Source organism: Nicotiana sylvestris, chromosome 4 (genome assembly GCF_000393655.2).
Source record: "Nicotiana sylvestris chromosome 4, ASM39365v2, whole genome shotgun sequence".
Classification (NCBI taxonomy): domain Eukaryota; kingdom Viridiplantae; phylum Streptophyta; class Magnoliopsida; order Solanales; family Solanaceae; genus Nicotiana; species Nicotiana sylvestris.
Genome location: NC_091060.1, coordinates 10508299 through 10526711, shown reverse-complemented (window position 1 = coordinate 10526711; position 18413 = coordinate 10508299). Strand labels below are relative to the sequence as shown.

General features: G+C 38.0%; 2 protein-coding genes across 2 annotated transcripts; both read left to right on the top strand.

Annotated features, from left to right (window-relative positions):
* Positions 1-14010: 14010 nt before the first annotated feature.
* On the top strand, positions 14011-14319 carry LOC104213980 (monothiol glutaredoxin-S6-like). Its single transcript, XM_009763565.2, has one exon. The coding sequence runs from the start codon at positions 14011-14013 to the stop codon at positions 14317-14319; it is 309 nt and encodes a 102-aa protein (XP_009761867.1).
* Positions 14320-15396: 1077 nt separating this feature from the next.
* Positions 15397-16142, top strand: LOC104213981 (uncharacterized). The gene is made up of 2 exons (XM_009763566.2): positions 15397-15547; positions 15723-16142. Exons 1-2 carry the CDS (start codon positions 15466-15468, stop codon positions 16019-16021), a joined length of 381 nt encoding a protein of 126 aa, XP_009761868.1. The 5' UTR covers positions 15397-15465; the 3' UTR covers positions 16022-16142.
* Positions 16143-18413: the final 2271 nt, after the last annotated feature.

The following is an 18413-nucleotide window of genomic DNA, read 5'->3' as shown; positions in this document are numbered from 1 at the left end:
AGGTATTTCTGAACCTGGTAGCGGGTGTTGATTACTTAGAGGCAGGTCTATCGGAGTTAGCAAGGTAGCTGCTTGGTGATCGTAGCCCTGCTTTTCTCTCTCCTTATCCTCCCTTAGTTGTATTCAGTTATTTCCAGACTATGTTAGTCTTGATGTTGTCAGATGGTTGTAGTAGATGCTCATGACTAGTGACACCCTGATGTCGGGCCTTCTTTCCGCGCTTTAGTTTTGATTTAAACTCCTTATGAAGTTTTATTGTTAAATAGCTTGGTTTCATATTAAAAATGAAAATATTGATTGGTTTTGGTAGTGTGTCAGCTTGCCTAGTACCATGAAAGGCGCTATCACATCAGGGTTAGTTTTGAGTCGTGACAAGTTGGTATCAAAGCCTAGGTTACATAGGTCTCATGGGTCATGAGAGGGTTTAGTAGAGTCTTGCAAATCGGTACAGAGATGTCTGTACTTATCTTTGAGAGACTGCAGAACCTTTAGGAAATCCCTCATTCTTGAATTCTTATCGTGCGACATTGATTCAGCTTGAAATGTAACTCTTTGAATTCCTTCCACACATTCGTATGCGTGCATGAGCACTCGGTATCAGCTGTGCATCGACGACTTATGATTCCCCGAATGAGGGGAGCGATGTGATTCTTTGTGTTGATGCTGGGCTAGTTTGGAGGACTTGGGCCAGGTCTTTGCCTGTATCTTGAGCACTGAGGTGTTGATTGTGTGAGCACGTGATTTTAGATTTATATGTTCGGTAGTGTCCCTATTAGTGGAAGTGATGGATAGATGGCTACGTGATGAGTATGATGTGACTACGAGATGTGTTCATATGATTTGGATGTGACAAGGAGGGTCTACTTGAGGGTAGAAAGGACTATTTGGTGCTCGATTTCCATCGTGATTTGATGTATAGCCCCGAGTAATGGGTGTGTTGAAGGATTTTTTCATATTGTTTAGTTGGGGAATTAAGTATATTTCCTGTCGTGATATGAGTTCAGACTCAGGAAGATTAAGTTATTGCATGATGTTTATGACAGTGGAAAGGTATAAAGAGATGTTAGTTTGAGAAAAAGCAGGTGGGTTATCTCTTGTGAGGTGTCCTGAGGGCGTGTGATCCCTATGCTATTTTGTAGAGAGACCTCCTTTACTAGTGAATTATATGTGCTGTAGTTTGAGTTTGGATCGCGTATGAGAGTTGTCTTGACTGTTACAAGGGTGAATGCGATATTTGCAGATGACTTAAAGTAGTAGAGGGTTTGTGTTGCACGAGCTTATGAAGGATTTAGTTAAATCTCACTATGGTATTATGGCAGTAATACAGTATGGACATTGTGAGTTTTGTGTATTTTGTCCTATGGCATTGAGCCAAGTGGGGGAGTCTGCTATTGATAGGTTGATTGCACGGCTAGTGTCGTATTAGTTTCAGTTTGAGGTATACTGACGAATCAGTTGTGGCCTACATGGATTGAGATCGAGGATGACTCAAGTAAAGGAAATTTTGGATAGGGGTTGTGTTATGCTTGATGGGTGTATAAGAATCACAGAATGACTTGAGTTGTTATTGATGAAGGATGTAATGTGCATGAAACATGAATTTATTTAGTTACATTAAGGTGGGGTTACTTCTTGGGGTGTTGGAGTGCTAATGGGGTACATGTCATTCATTTCGTTTGATCAGTCTAATTGAGGTTTGAGCAGAGGGGATGACTCCTGAGAATGGTTCTAATGGATTTAAGATGTATATATAACAATTAGGGGATTCTTCAGGTTGTGTGCTTGGTTAGAAACTGAGGTTTACATTGAATGTTGTCAAGACTTATGGCATTTCTATATCATTATGGATTCTACATATCAGTATCAAGAAGGTGTGGGTAATAGCTTTAGATTCGCAGAAAGTCTCTTTAGGGTAAGTATTTTGAATGTGGTGCTTTTGGGGGTATTTGAGAGAGTATTCTTCGGCTTATGAGCCTTAGACGGTGTGGTTTTGTGCTTGGGTCTCGTGTGGTAAGTCTGGTTGAGGATTACACTATTATGGCAAGGAGGAGTATCAATTTGAAGTAATTCAGAAGGAATTTTGGATAAATAAGACAGCTTGGTAGTAGGTCGGATCGGCATGGTAAGGGATATGATTAGTTCTTTGGGTGCTTATGAGGTAATGAGTTTCTACAAGTGTCTTGTGGCAATGCTCTTGGGTTTTTGGTGACTTGTGTAGCTTGGTTGAGCTAGAAGGATTTAGTCATGACGGTTTAGTTTTGTGCAAATGAGATTCAGAGAGTTCTTGATGGTTTCTACCATGGTTAGAGATGTATATTTTCTACACCGTGAGGAGCATGTGATGTATGGTTATTTTCTCCCAAATGGGATCAAATAGAAAGTTCTTGTCTAGTTGAGTACGTAGTTGCTTGTGGCTCGGAGTGGATTATGAAGTTGTCATATCTATCATAGGATGTCATGGTATATGCGGTACGTCGTGTTGGGTTGAGATTTGCATGTGTAAGGTCACAATTCAATTCTGAAATGAAGGTCATAAATTCTTAGGCAGCATGGACAATTTTAGATGACTAGGTAAATGATATTACGAATTGGTTCGGCTTGATGAGGGTAAACATTTCTGAAAGGGCAATGTGGTTAGGTTAGGATACTTCATTTTTATTGTGGCACTCTCTTGTTTGATCGACTGCTGATATTCGAGTTTGCTTGGTGGAACAAAAGAATTATAGGAGTACCTCTCATGAAATGATCGAGTATTAGAGGTGTGTTAGATATCCAGGCGGTAGAGTTGAGATCGAATATGGTGATTCTTGTGCTTTATGGATTTGGATACTGAGAGTTCTCATAAACAGGTTATTTTGTGGTTGTGAACTGTAAAGATGTGGTCAAAGCTAGTCAGATGTTGTACGTGCCATGATTCAGTCATTGTAAAATTTAGGAAAGTTATTCATCTATTGTGGGTGACCAAAGTTGATTTGGGCTTCATTGGTAGGCCCAATATGGATGTGTGTTCTGTATCAAGTCGGATATGTTGACTCTGAACTGCTATTGTTAAATGAGGTGCCATTCAGTTGTTGATAAGCTTATTCGTGTTCCGAGATTTGTTTGTGAGCTACTATTGTATGCTACGCGAGATTGTGATTTGATGATTTTATACACAAATGATATGGTTCTATTTGGGCTTTATAGCGGAATTTGAGTGAGACGGGTATTTAGGTGTTGCATGATTGATTGCGCATTGGATATGTTTTTCGGGCTGGTATAGCATTGCATTATTTGCTTCTCCATGGTTATGGTAATGCAATTTGGGTCCTTGATGTTGAATTCCAAATGGTTATAGATTTTGAGTAGAGTGGCTCGAGGTATATAATGCAGACCAGTGTTTGGATGAGGTCACGTGTTGTAGCAGAGTTATGTGGAGGTACAATCCTTCAGGTTAAATCCGTGTGTGCTGGTTCTACGATGTGTAATGGGTTCTTAGCATTAGTTGTGGTGGTACCGGTGATCTTGTGGTACATCTCTCTCATTTGAGTCATCTTTTCCATGATTTGAGTACATTTAGATTGTTGCTTATTGGTGCGCAGGTTGTGGCTTTAGATTGTATCAATGTTTCATGTCACTAGAGTAGTCGTGTTGGATGAGATGAGGTCATTGAGATCTAGAATGAATACTATCGGATTCGATTTCAGCATGTTGAAAGGATAATATCGGAATTCGGCTTAAATATTTACTATGGTCCTTGCCGAAGGAGATGGAGCTCTATGACTGGTTAATCTGACGAACGGTTATGACTTTCTGCGTGCTTCATTCATCATTGGCAGTATACGAAAGTGTTGGAATGAGGCTTTGGTTTGATAAGAGGTTTATTACCGGAATTGGATTGTTTGAGCAGTTGCTGTGAATAGAAGTTATCGCTATGGGTGTTTGAGTTGTGTGGTATATCATGTGATTTCATCTTGAATTGCAGATATGGTTAGATACAGCTTGTTCGGACTTATACAATGTATATATGTGAGATTCTGATCTTATAGATAATTTCGGAAGTCGAAATTTAGTTCTAAGGCTTATGGGCTAGGCTGGAATGCGAAATTTCAGTTATGTTATGCTATCAGACCTATATGGGATAGGGTGACATGAGATCACCCCCGGGTATGTGCATAGTGGGGATAGATGGCGATTTGATGGCTTTTGGAACAACTCTGGGCACGTCTGAGGACGAACACATATTTTAATGAGGGAGGATGTAACGACCCGACCGATTATTTTGAGCATTTGCACTTCGCTCGCTAGTTCTCGGGCATTACTAGCCTCGTATGATGTATTATGACTTATGTAAATCGTCGATTTTGGTTTTCAGAATAATCGAAATAGATTTGGAAGAACAATTCTCAGCTTGAAGCTTTAAATTTGAAAGGTTTGACCAAGTTTTGACTTTTTAGTATTCGATCTCGGATTTGGATTTTTATTACTTGGTTAGCTCTTTTAGATGATTTTGGACTTGGGAGCGCGTCCGGAATGTGATTTGGAGGTCCGTGGTAGAATTAGGCTTGAATTGACGAAATTAGATATTTGGCATTTCCGATCGGCAGTGGAAAGCTTGATACCGCGATCAGAATGGAATTCTGAAAGTTGGAGTAGTTTCTTAGTGTCATTTGTGATGTGCGTGCAAAATTTCAGGTCACTCGGAGGTGATTTGATAGGTTTCGGCGTCGTTTGTGAAATTTGAAAGTTCATAAGTTCTTAGGCTTGAATCCGAGAGTAATTTGGTATTTTGAGTGATTCGAAGGTTTGACTAAGTTTGAATGATGTTATGGGATGTGTTGGCATGTTTTGTTGAGGTCCCGAGGGCCTCGGGTGAGTTTCGGGTGGTGAACGGATCAATTCTTGGTTTTGGAAGTTGGTAAATTTTTCTGGTATTTTATTGCAGAAAATTCCTTCATCGCGTTCGCGTGAGGGCTCTCGCGTTCGCGAAGGCATTTTTGAGAGGGTAAGCTGAGTTGTTATTTGCATTCGCGATGTAGTTCCCGCGTTCGCGAAGGTTTTGGACTTTAAGGCTACACGTTTGCGACCAGGTCATTGCGTTTGCATAGAGTCAACAGCCTTTGGGGAGCTTCAGGAGGATAAGCCTATGTGTTCGTGTGGTTTGTTCCGTGTTCGCAAAGGGTCAGCTAGCTAAGGCTTCACGTTCGCGAAGGAGGAACTTTTGATCCGAGACAGCTTGTGCTTTGCGAACGCGAGGGCACTAGCGCGTTCGCGAAGAGTAAAATCTGGGCATCAGTGTTAAATATCAAAATCGAGGGTTTGAGCCCATTTTTCATATTTTGAGTTAGAGACCACTGAATTGGCAATTTTTGAAGGTAATTTCAGAGAGGTGATTGGGGTAAATGTTCTTCACTTGATTTCTGTTAGATTCCATGATTGTATTTTGATTTTCACTATCTAAATTGGGAATTGGGGTGTAAATTTGGGGGAAAAGGGAAGAGAATTGGAGAGGTGGTTTTTGGGGAATTGGATGGTCATTTGATGTCGGATTTTGATGATTTTGATATGGGTAGACTCGTGAGTGAATGGGCTGTTTGAGCCAAATTCGGGATTTTTGTTCTAATTTGATAATTTTCATGTGGAGTTTATTCCTTTAGCGTATATTGATGATAATATACTGATTTTGGATAGATTCGTAGCATTTGGAGGCCGGGTCGAGAGGCAAGAGCATCGCGAGTTAGAGTTTTGTCTGGTTTGAGGTAAGTAATGATTGTAAATCTAGTTCTGAGGGTATGAAACCCCAGATTTCACATTATTTTACTGCTTTGAGGTGATGCACATGCTAGGTGACAGACGTGTGGGCATGCACCGTTGGGGATTGTGACTTGGTCCGTCCCGTAGCAATTATAAAGTTGCATATTTGACTGAAACTATATGATACCTATTTGATTTAGAAAGAATTTCTATAAATTGGGCTGGGTATCATATTTGGGCCTTGTGCCAAAGCTGTTTGGACCCTTAGCGGTATACTCTCAATGTTTTGATTTAGAAATCTATACTCAGTCATGCTATGTTTACTGATTTCATAACTCAGTCTTTATTACTCCGTATTGATGCATAAAAATGTTATTTGGGGTTAAGCACCCTGTTTTACTAATAGCCCAAGTGGCTTGAGAGGTTTATGACTGAGTGAGGCCGAGGGCCTATTTTTGTGAGGATATTTATGGGATCGGGCTGCACGTTGCAGCATGTTGTTACTGATTCATGATTTTGTGAGGCCGAGGGACTGATTGATTTATGTCACGAGGTGGCTTGTTTATGAGGCCAAGGGACTGCTTGATTTATGCCACGAGGTGGTTTATTATAGCGCTTGGGCTGTAGGAGCCCCTCTGGAGTCGGTACACACCCAGTGAGCGCAGGTACCCTGAGTGAGTGATATGATGTTTTACCCGAGAGGTTATTCTTGATTCATGTTATGCCCGATGGTTGTTTACGAGTGATTGTGAGATATACTCGAAGGGATGTATATGAGTGATACTGATGATTGCCCGAGGGACTGTTTATGATTTATGTTTCCCGAAGGGCTGTTTATGATTTATGTTACCCGAGGGGCGGTATGTGAGTGAGTTTTGCACGAGGGGCCGACTATGTTTTCATCATTTTTACTCACTGTTTTATCACTTTGTTTGAAAACTGCTGAAAGATATCTTAAATGGTTTTTACACATCTTCAAATGATTTTTACCGAAAACTGGATTTTAAAACCAGATGATTTGATTCATATACTATCAGATGGTTGTTGTAAGTGCTTATGACTAGTGACACCCCGATATCGGGCCTTCTTTCCATACTTTAGTTTTGATTTAAACTCCTTATGAAGGTTTATTGTTAAATAGCTTGGTTTCATCTTCAAAATGAAAATATTGATTGGTTTTGGTAGTGTGTCGACTTGCCTAGTACCACGATAGGCGCCATCACGACAGGGTTAGTTTTGAGTCGTGACAAAAGTGAGAGTAAAAGCACGAAGGGTGATGCCGTGCAGTATCATTATTTCATTGTGAAGTTGAGAGTAAAATCACGAAGGGTGATGCCCTACAATTTTTTTCATTGTATTTAATTGTTTTTATTGGTTAAAAGCATATTGACTGTTCTGGTTATCATTTCCACTGTATTTTTCGTATCCTGTATCCCCTTTAGCATGTCCCCCTCCCAATAGTACATATTTAGCCTTTATTTGTTGTTATCTTGTATGTATGCTGCTATCTGCACATGTTTATTATGTGGGTGTCTTGCCATAGCCTCGTCACGACTTCGTCGAGATTAGGCTCGACACTTACGGAGTACATGTGGTCGGTAGTACTTATACTATAATCTGCACTTCTCGTGCAAACTTTGGTATTAGCCCTAGCTGTTCGTGAGGCGTAGCAGCTTGGATTTTCTCATTGGAGACTCAAGGTAGATCTGTTGTCGTCCGCAGACCTTGAAGTCCCCATTTATTTTCCCTATTTTACTGTTTCTTTTCGTTAAAAAACAGTTGTATTTATTTCAAACTCTATTTCTAGAAAATACTAGAAGCTCGTGAGTTGTGAATCTAGATCCGGATTGTATTAGACATTATGTGCTTTATGTTATTTCGCAATGAGTTTTATCTTCTATTTGGCTTAATTGATTTTGTTATTGAAATTGACTAAAATTGGCTTAAAGAATCCTCTAACATTGGCTTGCCTAACAAGTAAAATGTTAGGTGCCATCACGATCCTGAAGGTGGGAATTTTGGGTCGTGACATACTCCATCAGCAGTTCAAGCTAAAGGACATAGGTGAGGTCAAGTACTTCTTGGGCATTGAAATCTTAAGGTCAGCAACTGGGGTAGTTTTGAATCAAAAGAAGTATGTCCTAGAACTCATTTCTGAAATGGGACTCAGTGGTGCCAAGTCAACAATCACCCCTTTAGAAACCAATATCAAGCTAACAACAATTGCATATGATTAGGCAGCAGGTTCTACAGGCGGCTCACCTTTAGAAGATGTTAGTGCATATCAGAGATTGATTGGTTGTTTGATGTATGTGACTACAACAAGACATGATATTAGCAATGCTATTCACACCTTGAGCTAGTTCATGCAACACCCTAAGAAGTTCATTGGGAGGCTACTCTTAGGGTGGTAAGATATCTGAAGAATGCTCCAGGGCAAAGTATATGGTTGAGGTCTGGTCCTGCATCAGAGTTACAATGTTGGTGTGATTCTGATTGGCAGCTTGCCCCAATACTAGGAGATCAGTAATAGGCTATGTGGTAAAATTTGATGAATTTCTTATTTCATGGAAGTCAAAGAAGCAACAAACAGTGTCCAGAAATTCAGCTGAAGCTGAATATCGTAGCATGGCTTCAGTTGTAGCCGAAGTCACATGGTTGCTTGGTCTATTTCAAGAGCTGAGAGTTCCCATCAAGCTTCCTTTTCTAGTGCAATGTGACAGCAAATCTGCTATACAATTGGATGCTAATCCTATTTTTTCACGAACAAACAAAGCATATTGGGATCGACTGTCATTTCATTCATGATAAGATCAAGTAAGGGGTAGTCAAGACTGTCTATGTCCATTCCAAAAACCAACAAGCTGATTTACTCACAAAGAGCCTCTCTAAAGCTTCGCATGTTCATCTTCTCAGCAAGCTTGGTGTGCTGAATATATTGTACCCTCTAGCTTGAGGGGGAGTCTTGTGAGCTCAAGTTAGTTAGTGGTAGTTATGGTAGTTAGTGTGTCAGTTAGTCGGTTAGTACATACACTTAATGTCAACTCATGTCCACCTCATAAGTTAATGTTAGTTAAGCACATTACTTGTATAAATACCATGTATCTTTAGAGAATGAATAGAAGAGAATTATTTTTCAATGCCCGCTTCTTCTTCATTTCTTGTGAGGACCCAAACTGCCCAGTCATGATGGGGCCTATCATAGTACTAGGCAAGCCGACTCTTTTGCCAAAACAACCCGATATTTCAAAATAAAGACTTCTCCAAGCTATTTAATTAATAAGACTTCATAAGATAAATCTGAAGAACAAAGTGCAGAAAGAAAATCCTGATATCGGGGTATCACTAGTCATGAGCATCTACTAAAAACAAACTGTCAGAAAATGTTAAGACTAATACATTCTGGAAAACAACTAATAACAATCTATATGAAGATAGGAGGGAGAAGAGCAGAGTTGCGATCACCATGCAACTACCTTTCTAACTCGACAGATCCGCGACGGATGAAATCAACGCTCGCTAGCACGCCAAGCAACCCTGGATCTGCACACAAGGTGCAAGGAGTAATGTGAGTACTCCAACTCTGTAAGTAATAAAGTAAATAAAGACTGAACAGTAGGAAATACATAAAGTCCACATCATGAAATTTCAGTAAGTACAACATGCTTTCAAATCAGTATGTGAGTCAAATTATCTCGTTTAAAAATACAGTTTCAATAAAACCATTTAAAAATCTCTTTCAACAGTTTTTTAACAAAATGATGAAACAATGAGTAAAAATGATGAAAACATAAATAGCCCATCGGGAAAACATCACTCGTGAACAGCCCCTAGGGCAAAACATCATATCACTCACTCGGGGTACCTGCACTCACTAGGGTGTGCAGACTCCGGAGGGGCTCCTACAGCCCAAACACTATAACAAGTCACCTTGTGGCATAATCAATCAGGCCCTCGGTCTCACATAATCATGAATCAGTAACAACATATTGTGGCGCGCATCCCGAGCCCATAATATCCTCATAAAACAGGCCCTTGGCCTCACTTAGTCATAACCTCTAAAGTCACTTGGACTATCAGTAAAAACAGGATGCTCAGCCCAAAATAATATTTTATATGCATCAAAACGGGTAATAAAGGCTGAGTTTATGAAATCAGTAAACATAACATGAGTGAGTATGGATCTTAAATCAAAACAGTGAGAGGGTAACAAGAAAAGGGCCCTAAGGGTCCAAACAGCTTCGGCACAAGGCCCAAATATGACATTCAACCCAATTTATAGAAATTCTTTCTAAATCACATAAGTATCATATAATTTCAGTCAAATACGCAACTAAATAGTTGCTATGGGATGGACCAAGTCATAAATCTCCAATGGTGCACGCCCATGTGCCCGTCACCTAGCATGTGTGTCACCTCAAAACAGTAAAACGATGGGCAATCCGGGGTTTCATACCCTAAGGACTAGATTTACAATCATTGCTTACCTCAAACCGGTCAAATCCCTACTCTGCGACGCCCTTGCCTCTGGAATCGGCCTCTAAACGTCCCGAATCTAACCAAAAGCAATACAATGTAATCAATACAGGCCAAGGGATCAATTCTAAACGAAAAACTATCAATTTAGACCAAAATCCTGAAATTCACCCAAACCCGGCCCCTGGGCCCACGTCTCGAAATCCGACAAAAATCATAAAACTAGAAACTCCTTTCACTCATGAGTCTATACATACCAAATCCATCAAAATCTGACATCAAATGGTCCCTCAAATCCTCAAATCAAACTCTCCAATTTCCAAGCTCTAACACCTCAATTTCATCCCTAATTTATACTAATTGCATGCTTAAACAACTGAAAATTATCATAATCATGAGTATTGAGCTCAAGAAACTTACCTCAATGAAAACCCGTATGATTCCCTCTTCAAAACTCTCCAAAAAGCTCCAAGTCCGAATAAAAATGGTGGAAGATAACTCAAATTTCGCGAAGGGTTCAGTATATACCTTCTACCCAGGCATCTAACACCTGCGACTCAAATTCTCACATTTGTGCGACCACACCTGTGGTCCAAGCGCCGTACCTGCGGTTTTCACTTATCCGCCCAGCTCCCGCTTCTGCAGTCCATTCCCGGCACTTGCGGTCTCGCAGGTGCGCTTCACCTTCCGCAAATGTGTTCCTGCCCTTCTTAGCCTTGACCACTTCTGCGGCCCTTTCCTCTCTTCTGCGGTCCCACACCTACGGTCTCCACTCCGCAAGTGCGATTATAACAGCTGAAAAAAATCTTCAGCATTCCTCAAATCCCATCCTTGATCCGTCAACCACCCAAAATCAACTCGAGGCACTCGGGACCTCTACCAAATATACCAACAAGTCACATATCAACATTTAAACTTAGTCGAACCATCGGAACACTCAAAACAACATCAAAACGCCAAATCACCCTCGGGTTCAACCCTAAGAACCTCTAAACTTCCGAATTCCGCAAACGGTGCCGAAATCTCGTCCGAATGATCCGAAAATTTACACACGCATCACAAATGAGACTACGAACCTACTTCAACTTCCGGAATTCCATTCCCACCCCGATATTAAAATTTTCACTGCCGACTGAAAATGCCAAATTTACAATTTCGTCAATTCAAGCCTAAATATATCACGGACCTCCAAATCACATTCCGGACGCGCTCCTAAGTCCAAAATCACCTAACGGAGCTAACCGAATCATTAGAAATCACATCCGAGATCGTTTACAGATCAGTCAACATCCGCTTGACTTTTCCAACTTAAACTTCTAAATAGGAGACTAAGTGTCTCATCATACCGAAACCACTCCGATCCCGAACCGACCAACACGATACGATAAAATACAGCTGAAGTGCACATAAAGAAGCAAAAATGGAGAAGCGGGGCTATAATTCACGAAACGACCGGTCGGGTCGTTACATTTTTGTACTCTAGAAGCTTCTGCCATTTGGGCAGTACATAGCTACTGCAAATCTGCTCAGTGTGAGAGCAGATTTTAGCATAAGAGTTGGAAACTATTCCCTCCATTAATTCCAAGCTATCCGAATATGTTACTATTTGCAGCGTGAAACAATTTTTTCTTTGACTATGATTTTTTAAAACCCTTTCTAAATCTTTTGATTTATTAACCATGTTAACTTATACGTTGTATTTTCTTATTAATTTTTAAATATATAAATTTTATTTTATCAATTTTTTTTAAAGAATCTATGCCTGAATTTCACACCAAAACTTGGTGCTTTAACCCTTTACTTCAAACCTTTTTCCCGTAAATTAGATTAGCAGGATTTTCTTGTTCAATTTAGAATTTTTTTGCGTTTTTAATTTATTTTCATTTAGGAACATTGTGTCATAGTTTCAATGATATGAGTTGAGCTTTAAAAAAATGTAAAATATAATCGACATCAACTTGTTTAAGACTGAGGCGTAATAGTAAAGCCTGATGTTAAAGCATATATTTTAACAGCTCCACGCAAACCACCGCCTCCTCCTCCTCAGACTGGTTGAAATAATAGTATAAATTAAGTCCTGAAAATCAAATTACTCGTAGTCAGTGTTTATTTTTTTGTACCTTTGTATTTTCTATTGTGCATCCTTCACCTTTGTTGTGTTTAGTTTCGAAGACTAAAAAGTTATTTGCATCGCATATTTACATTAAACTAATAAGTATATAATATATTTTTTGCATATACAGATTTATCACTTAATCATAATTAAATAATAAATAGTTACCGTTCTGGAGTATCAATGAGCTAATGAAGATTACGTTTGTTTAAATTCAATTATGAATTGTAAAAAGAAAAAATAATTAACTTGTAATAGGAGTTTTTTTTTAAAATGTAATGGGAGTTCAAATTTTGTGTTTGGCAATAACTAGGGGTGTCGATTTTTTTTCTTTAAAAAAAGAGTGTCGATGCATATTTAAAAATCGACTAGACCAAGCAACCCAAATCATACTGATTATTAGGGTTTTAAATAAAATTGTAGCTTTTTATGTAAATCTATAACAATACCAAATAGTTAGGATACGTTTTTAACTTTATGAAAATAAACCGTACCAAAATTTATATTTGAAATTAATTTAGTTCTAAACTTTTCATTTTATCATAAAGTGTGACGAGAGAGCAAATACCTTAACGAGAGAAACTAAAATAATATGACGATATGCGACCTTTCGAGGTAGTAACGGACTATTTTCTGGTTGGAATATTTAGATCAATTGGTGATAAATCAGTACTACATTCCCTTATTCCAAAATAGGAATTTGAACCAGACTATTAGAAAATTCCAAGTACCTCCTCCTACTCCTTTTCGGTACGGATAGTAATGTGGATTTGATTTCAACAGCATATTTATGAGTATATATTCTGATAACAATTTCAATTTTTCTCATATCGAAAGTAAGATTCCAAAATCTTTGGTCGTACATAAAAAGATTACTACAGTTGGATATTTCTTTTCGAACAAGCAGATACATTGTTTTCAAGAGGGAAATTACAAAAAGAAAAAAAATTTATTCATGTCAAAACTAATTAATAAAGAAAAAAGTCGCTATAACTCTATAAGTTTTAAAACTACAATCGTTTTTACTTAATGAATTCTGGATAGATTATTTAAACATATTAGTACATTAACCAAACAAGATAAAATAACTAAGAAAAAGGGCTGATGTACTAAGCTCCTGTTATGAGTTGGGTCCGTGGAAGGATCAGACCATAAAAGTTTACTTTATGGAGTCTCACCCTGCATTTCTGCAAGAGGCTGTTTCCACGACTCGAACACGTTACGCCCAGTTATGACAAAGCTCCCTTTCAAAATAACTAAGAAAGAAACAGGACAAAAAACCAAAAATCGAGTAACAATCAAAGAACTTTAGCTAGTGACATATGTTCTGCGAATAATATTTCAAAGTGATGATTATATTCTTTTCATATTCAGCTTGAGTGGGTTATGCTACTTTAAAATCCAGGTAGATAAGGCATACTTGCCCTTATCATGCAAATGATCTAGAAAAATCTAGATATATTCACCAACTTGTAATTCTTCTAGAAATTTTCACCCTTTCAAATAAAACTAACATAGCGCTGCTAATGCCTCTATATATAGCTTCATGTGAGGTTCATGTTTCTCACAACAAGTCAAGCAATCCTTCACTATTTCCTGTAGCTTTCTTTCCTCTTAACCAAAAGCTATATAAAATCTTGGCATTTTGCCAATAATTAAACACATTATTTCTTGAACATATAAACAATATGGATATGGTGATGAAGTTGGGAGCAGCAAGTCCAGTGGTGATATTCAGCAAGAGTAGTTGTTGCATTTCTCATAGCATCGAAACCCTAATCCGTAGTTTTGGAGCAAACCCTACTGTTTACGAGCTCGATAGACATCCAAATGGGAAGCAAATAGAGAAGGCACTAATTGAACTGGGGTGTCAGCCAAGTGTGCCAGCAGTATTTATAGGGAATGAGTTTATTGGTGGTTCTAATGAAATCATGAGCCTTAATGTGAGAAGCAAGCTGAAACAATTGCTCATTAGGGCTAATGCCATTTGGGTGTAAAATTTAATGACTATAGGTAGCAATTTTAGGAGTTTTGATAATAAATATCAACCACTAATAGAGTCTTCTAGCTTCGGACTGCTCTTTTTCTCCTATTTTGCTTCTTGATGTACTAATAATGTTATACAATAACAGTTATAAAAGAAACTAATAGAAATGAACATCTTTATGTATTGCATTTTAATCTAAGGTATTCATCATATCTTATATATACTACATGCAGTGTGTGGTTACATATATGTGTTAGTGTTTTATTATTTTTACAACTCATTTTGAGATTGAGCATTGTCTACTATATGAACTAAATAATATCAAGCTCTTAATAATGATAACGTGCACAATTTCTCATCAAACAACTCTAATTAATGAGCAACAAAGACATGGGAAAGATATCGATATCATGTTCTGATCATGCTCCATTATATATTAATCTCTGTCGTCTCGACTGATTCTGAATATGTGAAGTATTTTAAATTTCTCGCAATGAATACAACCAAGACAAAATATAAAAAAATAAAATAAAATGCTTTTGTTGAGAGTCAAACTCAAAAATTCCGCTTATTAAGTTGGTGGTTTAACCAATTGAGCTACAAGAGCTAGTTGCTCTTTTGTTTCAGCTCAAAACAACCAATATCTTGTTTTAGTACTTTCAGATGGATTTTTTTGCTACAAAATTTAAATATAGTTACAAATGGTAATTTTTTGAAAGTATAGTTACGAATGGTAAATATAATGTATATATTTATTGTATCGCATAATTTCTCCCTATTTTATACATTTGTCAATATTTCTTTGTATCAACAATAAGCTACTAGTGCGGGTACGTAGAATCGAATTAATTGTCCCAAATTGCATCCCTTTTGTAGACAACATATCTAACTTCACATGAATTATATCCAATTGAATTGTAACAAAAGGTAAAAGAATTGATTAGGTAGGCACCTTAAATATTCCCCTTCAATACTCCAACTTTAAGAAAATCAATAGTCAACCTTCTTATTTGACAAAGAGATGCAATTACGTGAATAGCAACAATTAGTTGTCACATCTCGAAATTAACAATTTCTCACATGGTTCTCAAGCTCCTATGAAGTTCATTTTGATACGTGGCAAACAATATATACAGCTTATACAAGAAAAGAAAAAATGGCTAACTTCATCGCAGATACGAGGAATAAGATTCAAGATATGTCCGAATACCCTGTTTCATGTGGAAAATCTTCTAAAGGTAAGAAAGAGTTGCAATGGTAATTTGTTCAGAAAAATTCACTCTTTTCTTAATTTTCATTGTACAAACTGTGCTATTTTGGTAGATGTCTTTAATTTTGTCAGTGAGAATTTATATAGCGACCTAATATGTTTGAAATTAAGACGTAATTATTGTTGTTCTTCAATTTTATCAGATCCACAAAGCCAAAGACCGATGTCAATAATAGATGAACCAGGACGGGCGGTGGTACTTGAACCATCACCGATAGATGAACCGAGACGAGTGGTGGTACTTGAACCACCACTGATAGATGAACCAGGACGGGTGGTGGTACTTGAACCACCACCGATATCAATAATAGATGAACAAGGAAATGCACAAGGACAAGAGCTGGTCCAAGAAGAAGAGCAAGAAGAAGGGATCCATGATACAATAGCAGAAAGAGCAACAGCTCCGCGCAAACCACCGCCACCTAATCCTAAGACTGGTTGATAATAAAACAAGCATTGGAAATTCTAAAGATCCTTCATTTGAAGAAACTCGTTGGCGTGCATGGTTGTATTCACCTAATTTTTACTTCCCATTTCCATTTAATTATGTTGCCTTGTATAATTATTATGGATGCTGCTATTATTATTATTATTATTATTACTATTGTTCTTAGATTGTATTGATATATTATAGTTTGTTACAGTTGTTTGACCAAAAAAGTGTTGAACATTTTAGTTAAACTAATTAATAGAGAAATGGAGAGTAAATCTTAGCCAAACATAATTAACTCTAGATCCAAACATATTAAATATAAAAATCGAAGTAGGCCAAACTTATATAACATTCCTTAAGATGATTGATAAACATTAAATGTAAATAATAAGCTTACATCTTTAATTTATTGTTCCGTACTTGTAAGAGTAAAGAAGGAAAAGAGGGAAGTTGTTGGTAACTATGAGATCTATCTTTGTTGATTCAACAATAATGATTACGAAGGGTTATAGCCAAAATCTGAACTGTTGGTTCGTTGTTGGAGATCTCCTCTTGTTCTTGTCTTTGATGCCTTGCTCCTCTCTTTTCTTAGATGGGAGCCCCCATTCTTGCTTTCTCCCCTCATATATATATATATATATATATTACCAACCTTCCCCTTTATTCAATGGTCTTTATCCAACGTACCCTCTCATGACTATACTCTTCCTTGCCTTCCCAAGTATTACGTCGTACGTGCTGTCGTGCAGGCCTTCTGACGGCTCGATCTCGACAGTGGCCGAGGTACTCGTTGCTATTACGCCTCGTGGGTACAACTACCGTTTGATCGACCCCTTACCATTTTTTTTAATGATAACCCACTTGTGGTCAGATTTTGACCAATACAACAGTACATTTGATGGTAGTTTTATTTTATACAGTCAAACCTCTCTATAACAATATCTCTATATAAAAGCCAGCTTTTTATGGAATATTAATTTTTATGCTATGTTATAATATATGTTCACTATAATAGCACTTTATTATAACAGTAAAAAAAATCCGGAACAAATGAACATGTAATAGAGGAGTTTGAGTACTGTAGTTCTTAATGTATTTCTTAATTCATGGTAAAAGAAAGAAAAAAAGGAAAGAAAAGGAAGAAAAAAAACACAAGAGCAGGAAAATTTAAAGGGCCAAACCGATCGAAAAAGGGAAAAAGAAACAAATGAAGAAACCAAATCACTGAAAACTTAACCCACCATCCGACTGTCCCATCATCAAAATAATATGCAAAGACCAATTATTTTATTTTATTTTTTGTTGCTGAAAATCACTATCAGGGGGCTGTCTATATATATGTTCCTATTTTCTACTATCAGTATCAAGTATGGCATTTTATATAGCCATTATTTCGAGATCGGAGAACTGTATCGAAGGTCAGCCTCGTAATGGATCAGGCTTGAGCACGAAGGCAAGATACCGAGTTTGGAGATCGAGGTACCCATCGAGATCGAGGTTCCCGATGACCGAGATCAAATATGATCAGCTTCGAGCGGAACGCAATAATGGAAAGGAGAAATATCTATAACCGGTCGGAGATCACGGCAAAAATCTCGGAACGGATCAAGTCAAGGGCGGTTGTTTGTAACAATAATGGGATTTACTTCCGTAATTAGAATTGTACCACAATTAGAATTCCTCTAGTATATAAAGAGGGATCCCCATCATTTGAAAACACCTTACATTCATACAGATCAAGGCAATATAATATTTCTCTATTGTTCATCAACTTATTGTTCTTTAACTGTTCTTACTTTATTACTCTCGAGGGTTCATCAGCTCGAGGGCATTGTCCAAGCACCAGTTTGTTTTATATTCTTGTCAATTCACATCATTTATCTCTAAGTTAATCAATTGGTATTAAGTGAAATCACGTATCCTTAAAACCACATTACAAGTTTAATTGTTCTCGAATTTTAGGTAAACAGTTTGGCGCCCACCGTGGGGCTAAGTATAATAGTGATTGCTTAGTATTAACCTTCATAACACACACTGCTTTTACACTTGTTCTTGTAAGTATTTTTGATTTCAGGATTCAACATGTCAAACTCTCAAGTAGTACCCACTCACACTGACACCGGCCCTGGTCTTCATGGTGAAAATGAACACGTAGTCACCCTGGAAAACAGAGTGCCTCCAATCAACCCCGACGCACCATAGAGCGTGCATCCGGTTGATGTCAGTTCTCGTGTCGCCGTTTGTGGGGAGTTAGGCGCCAACCCTGAAAATAGCGTCCGCAGAGATGCCCGTGCAGCCGATCAGAACGCACAAAATGGTGAAGAAGGCGGAATTAGCCTTCGAATGATATTTGACATGCTACAAACTCAGCAGGCTGCAATAGCGCAACTCCAGAATCGGG

Coding starts and splice junctions, on each gene's coding strand:
- LOC104213980 (XM_009763565.2), top strand. CDS start 14,011: ATGGATATGGTGATGAAGTTGGGAGCAGCAAGTCCAGTGGTGATATTC.
- LOC104213981 (XM_009763566.2), top strand. CDS start 15,466: ATGGCTAACTTCATCGCAGATACGAGGAATAAGATTCAAGATATGTCC. Junction 15,548..15,722: donor ATGTGGAAAATCTTCTAAAG/GTAAGAAAGAGT, acceptor CAATTTTATCAG/ATCCACAAAGCCAAAGACCG.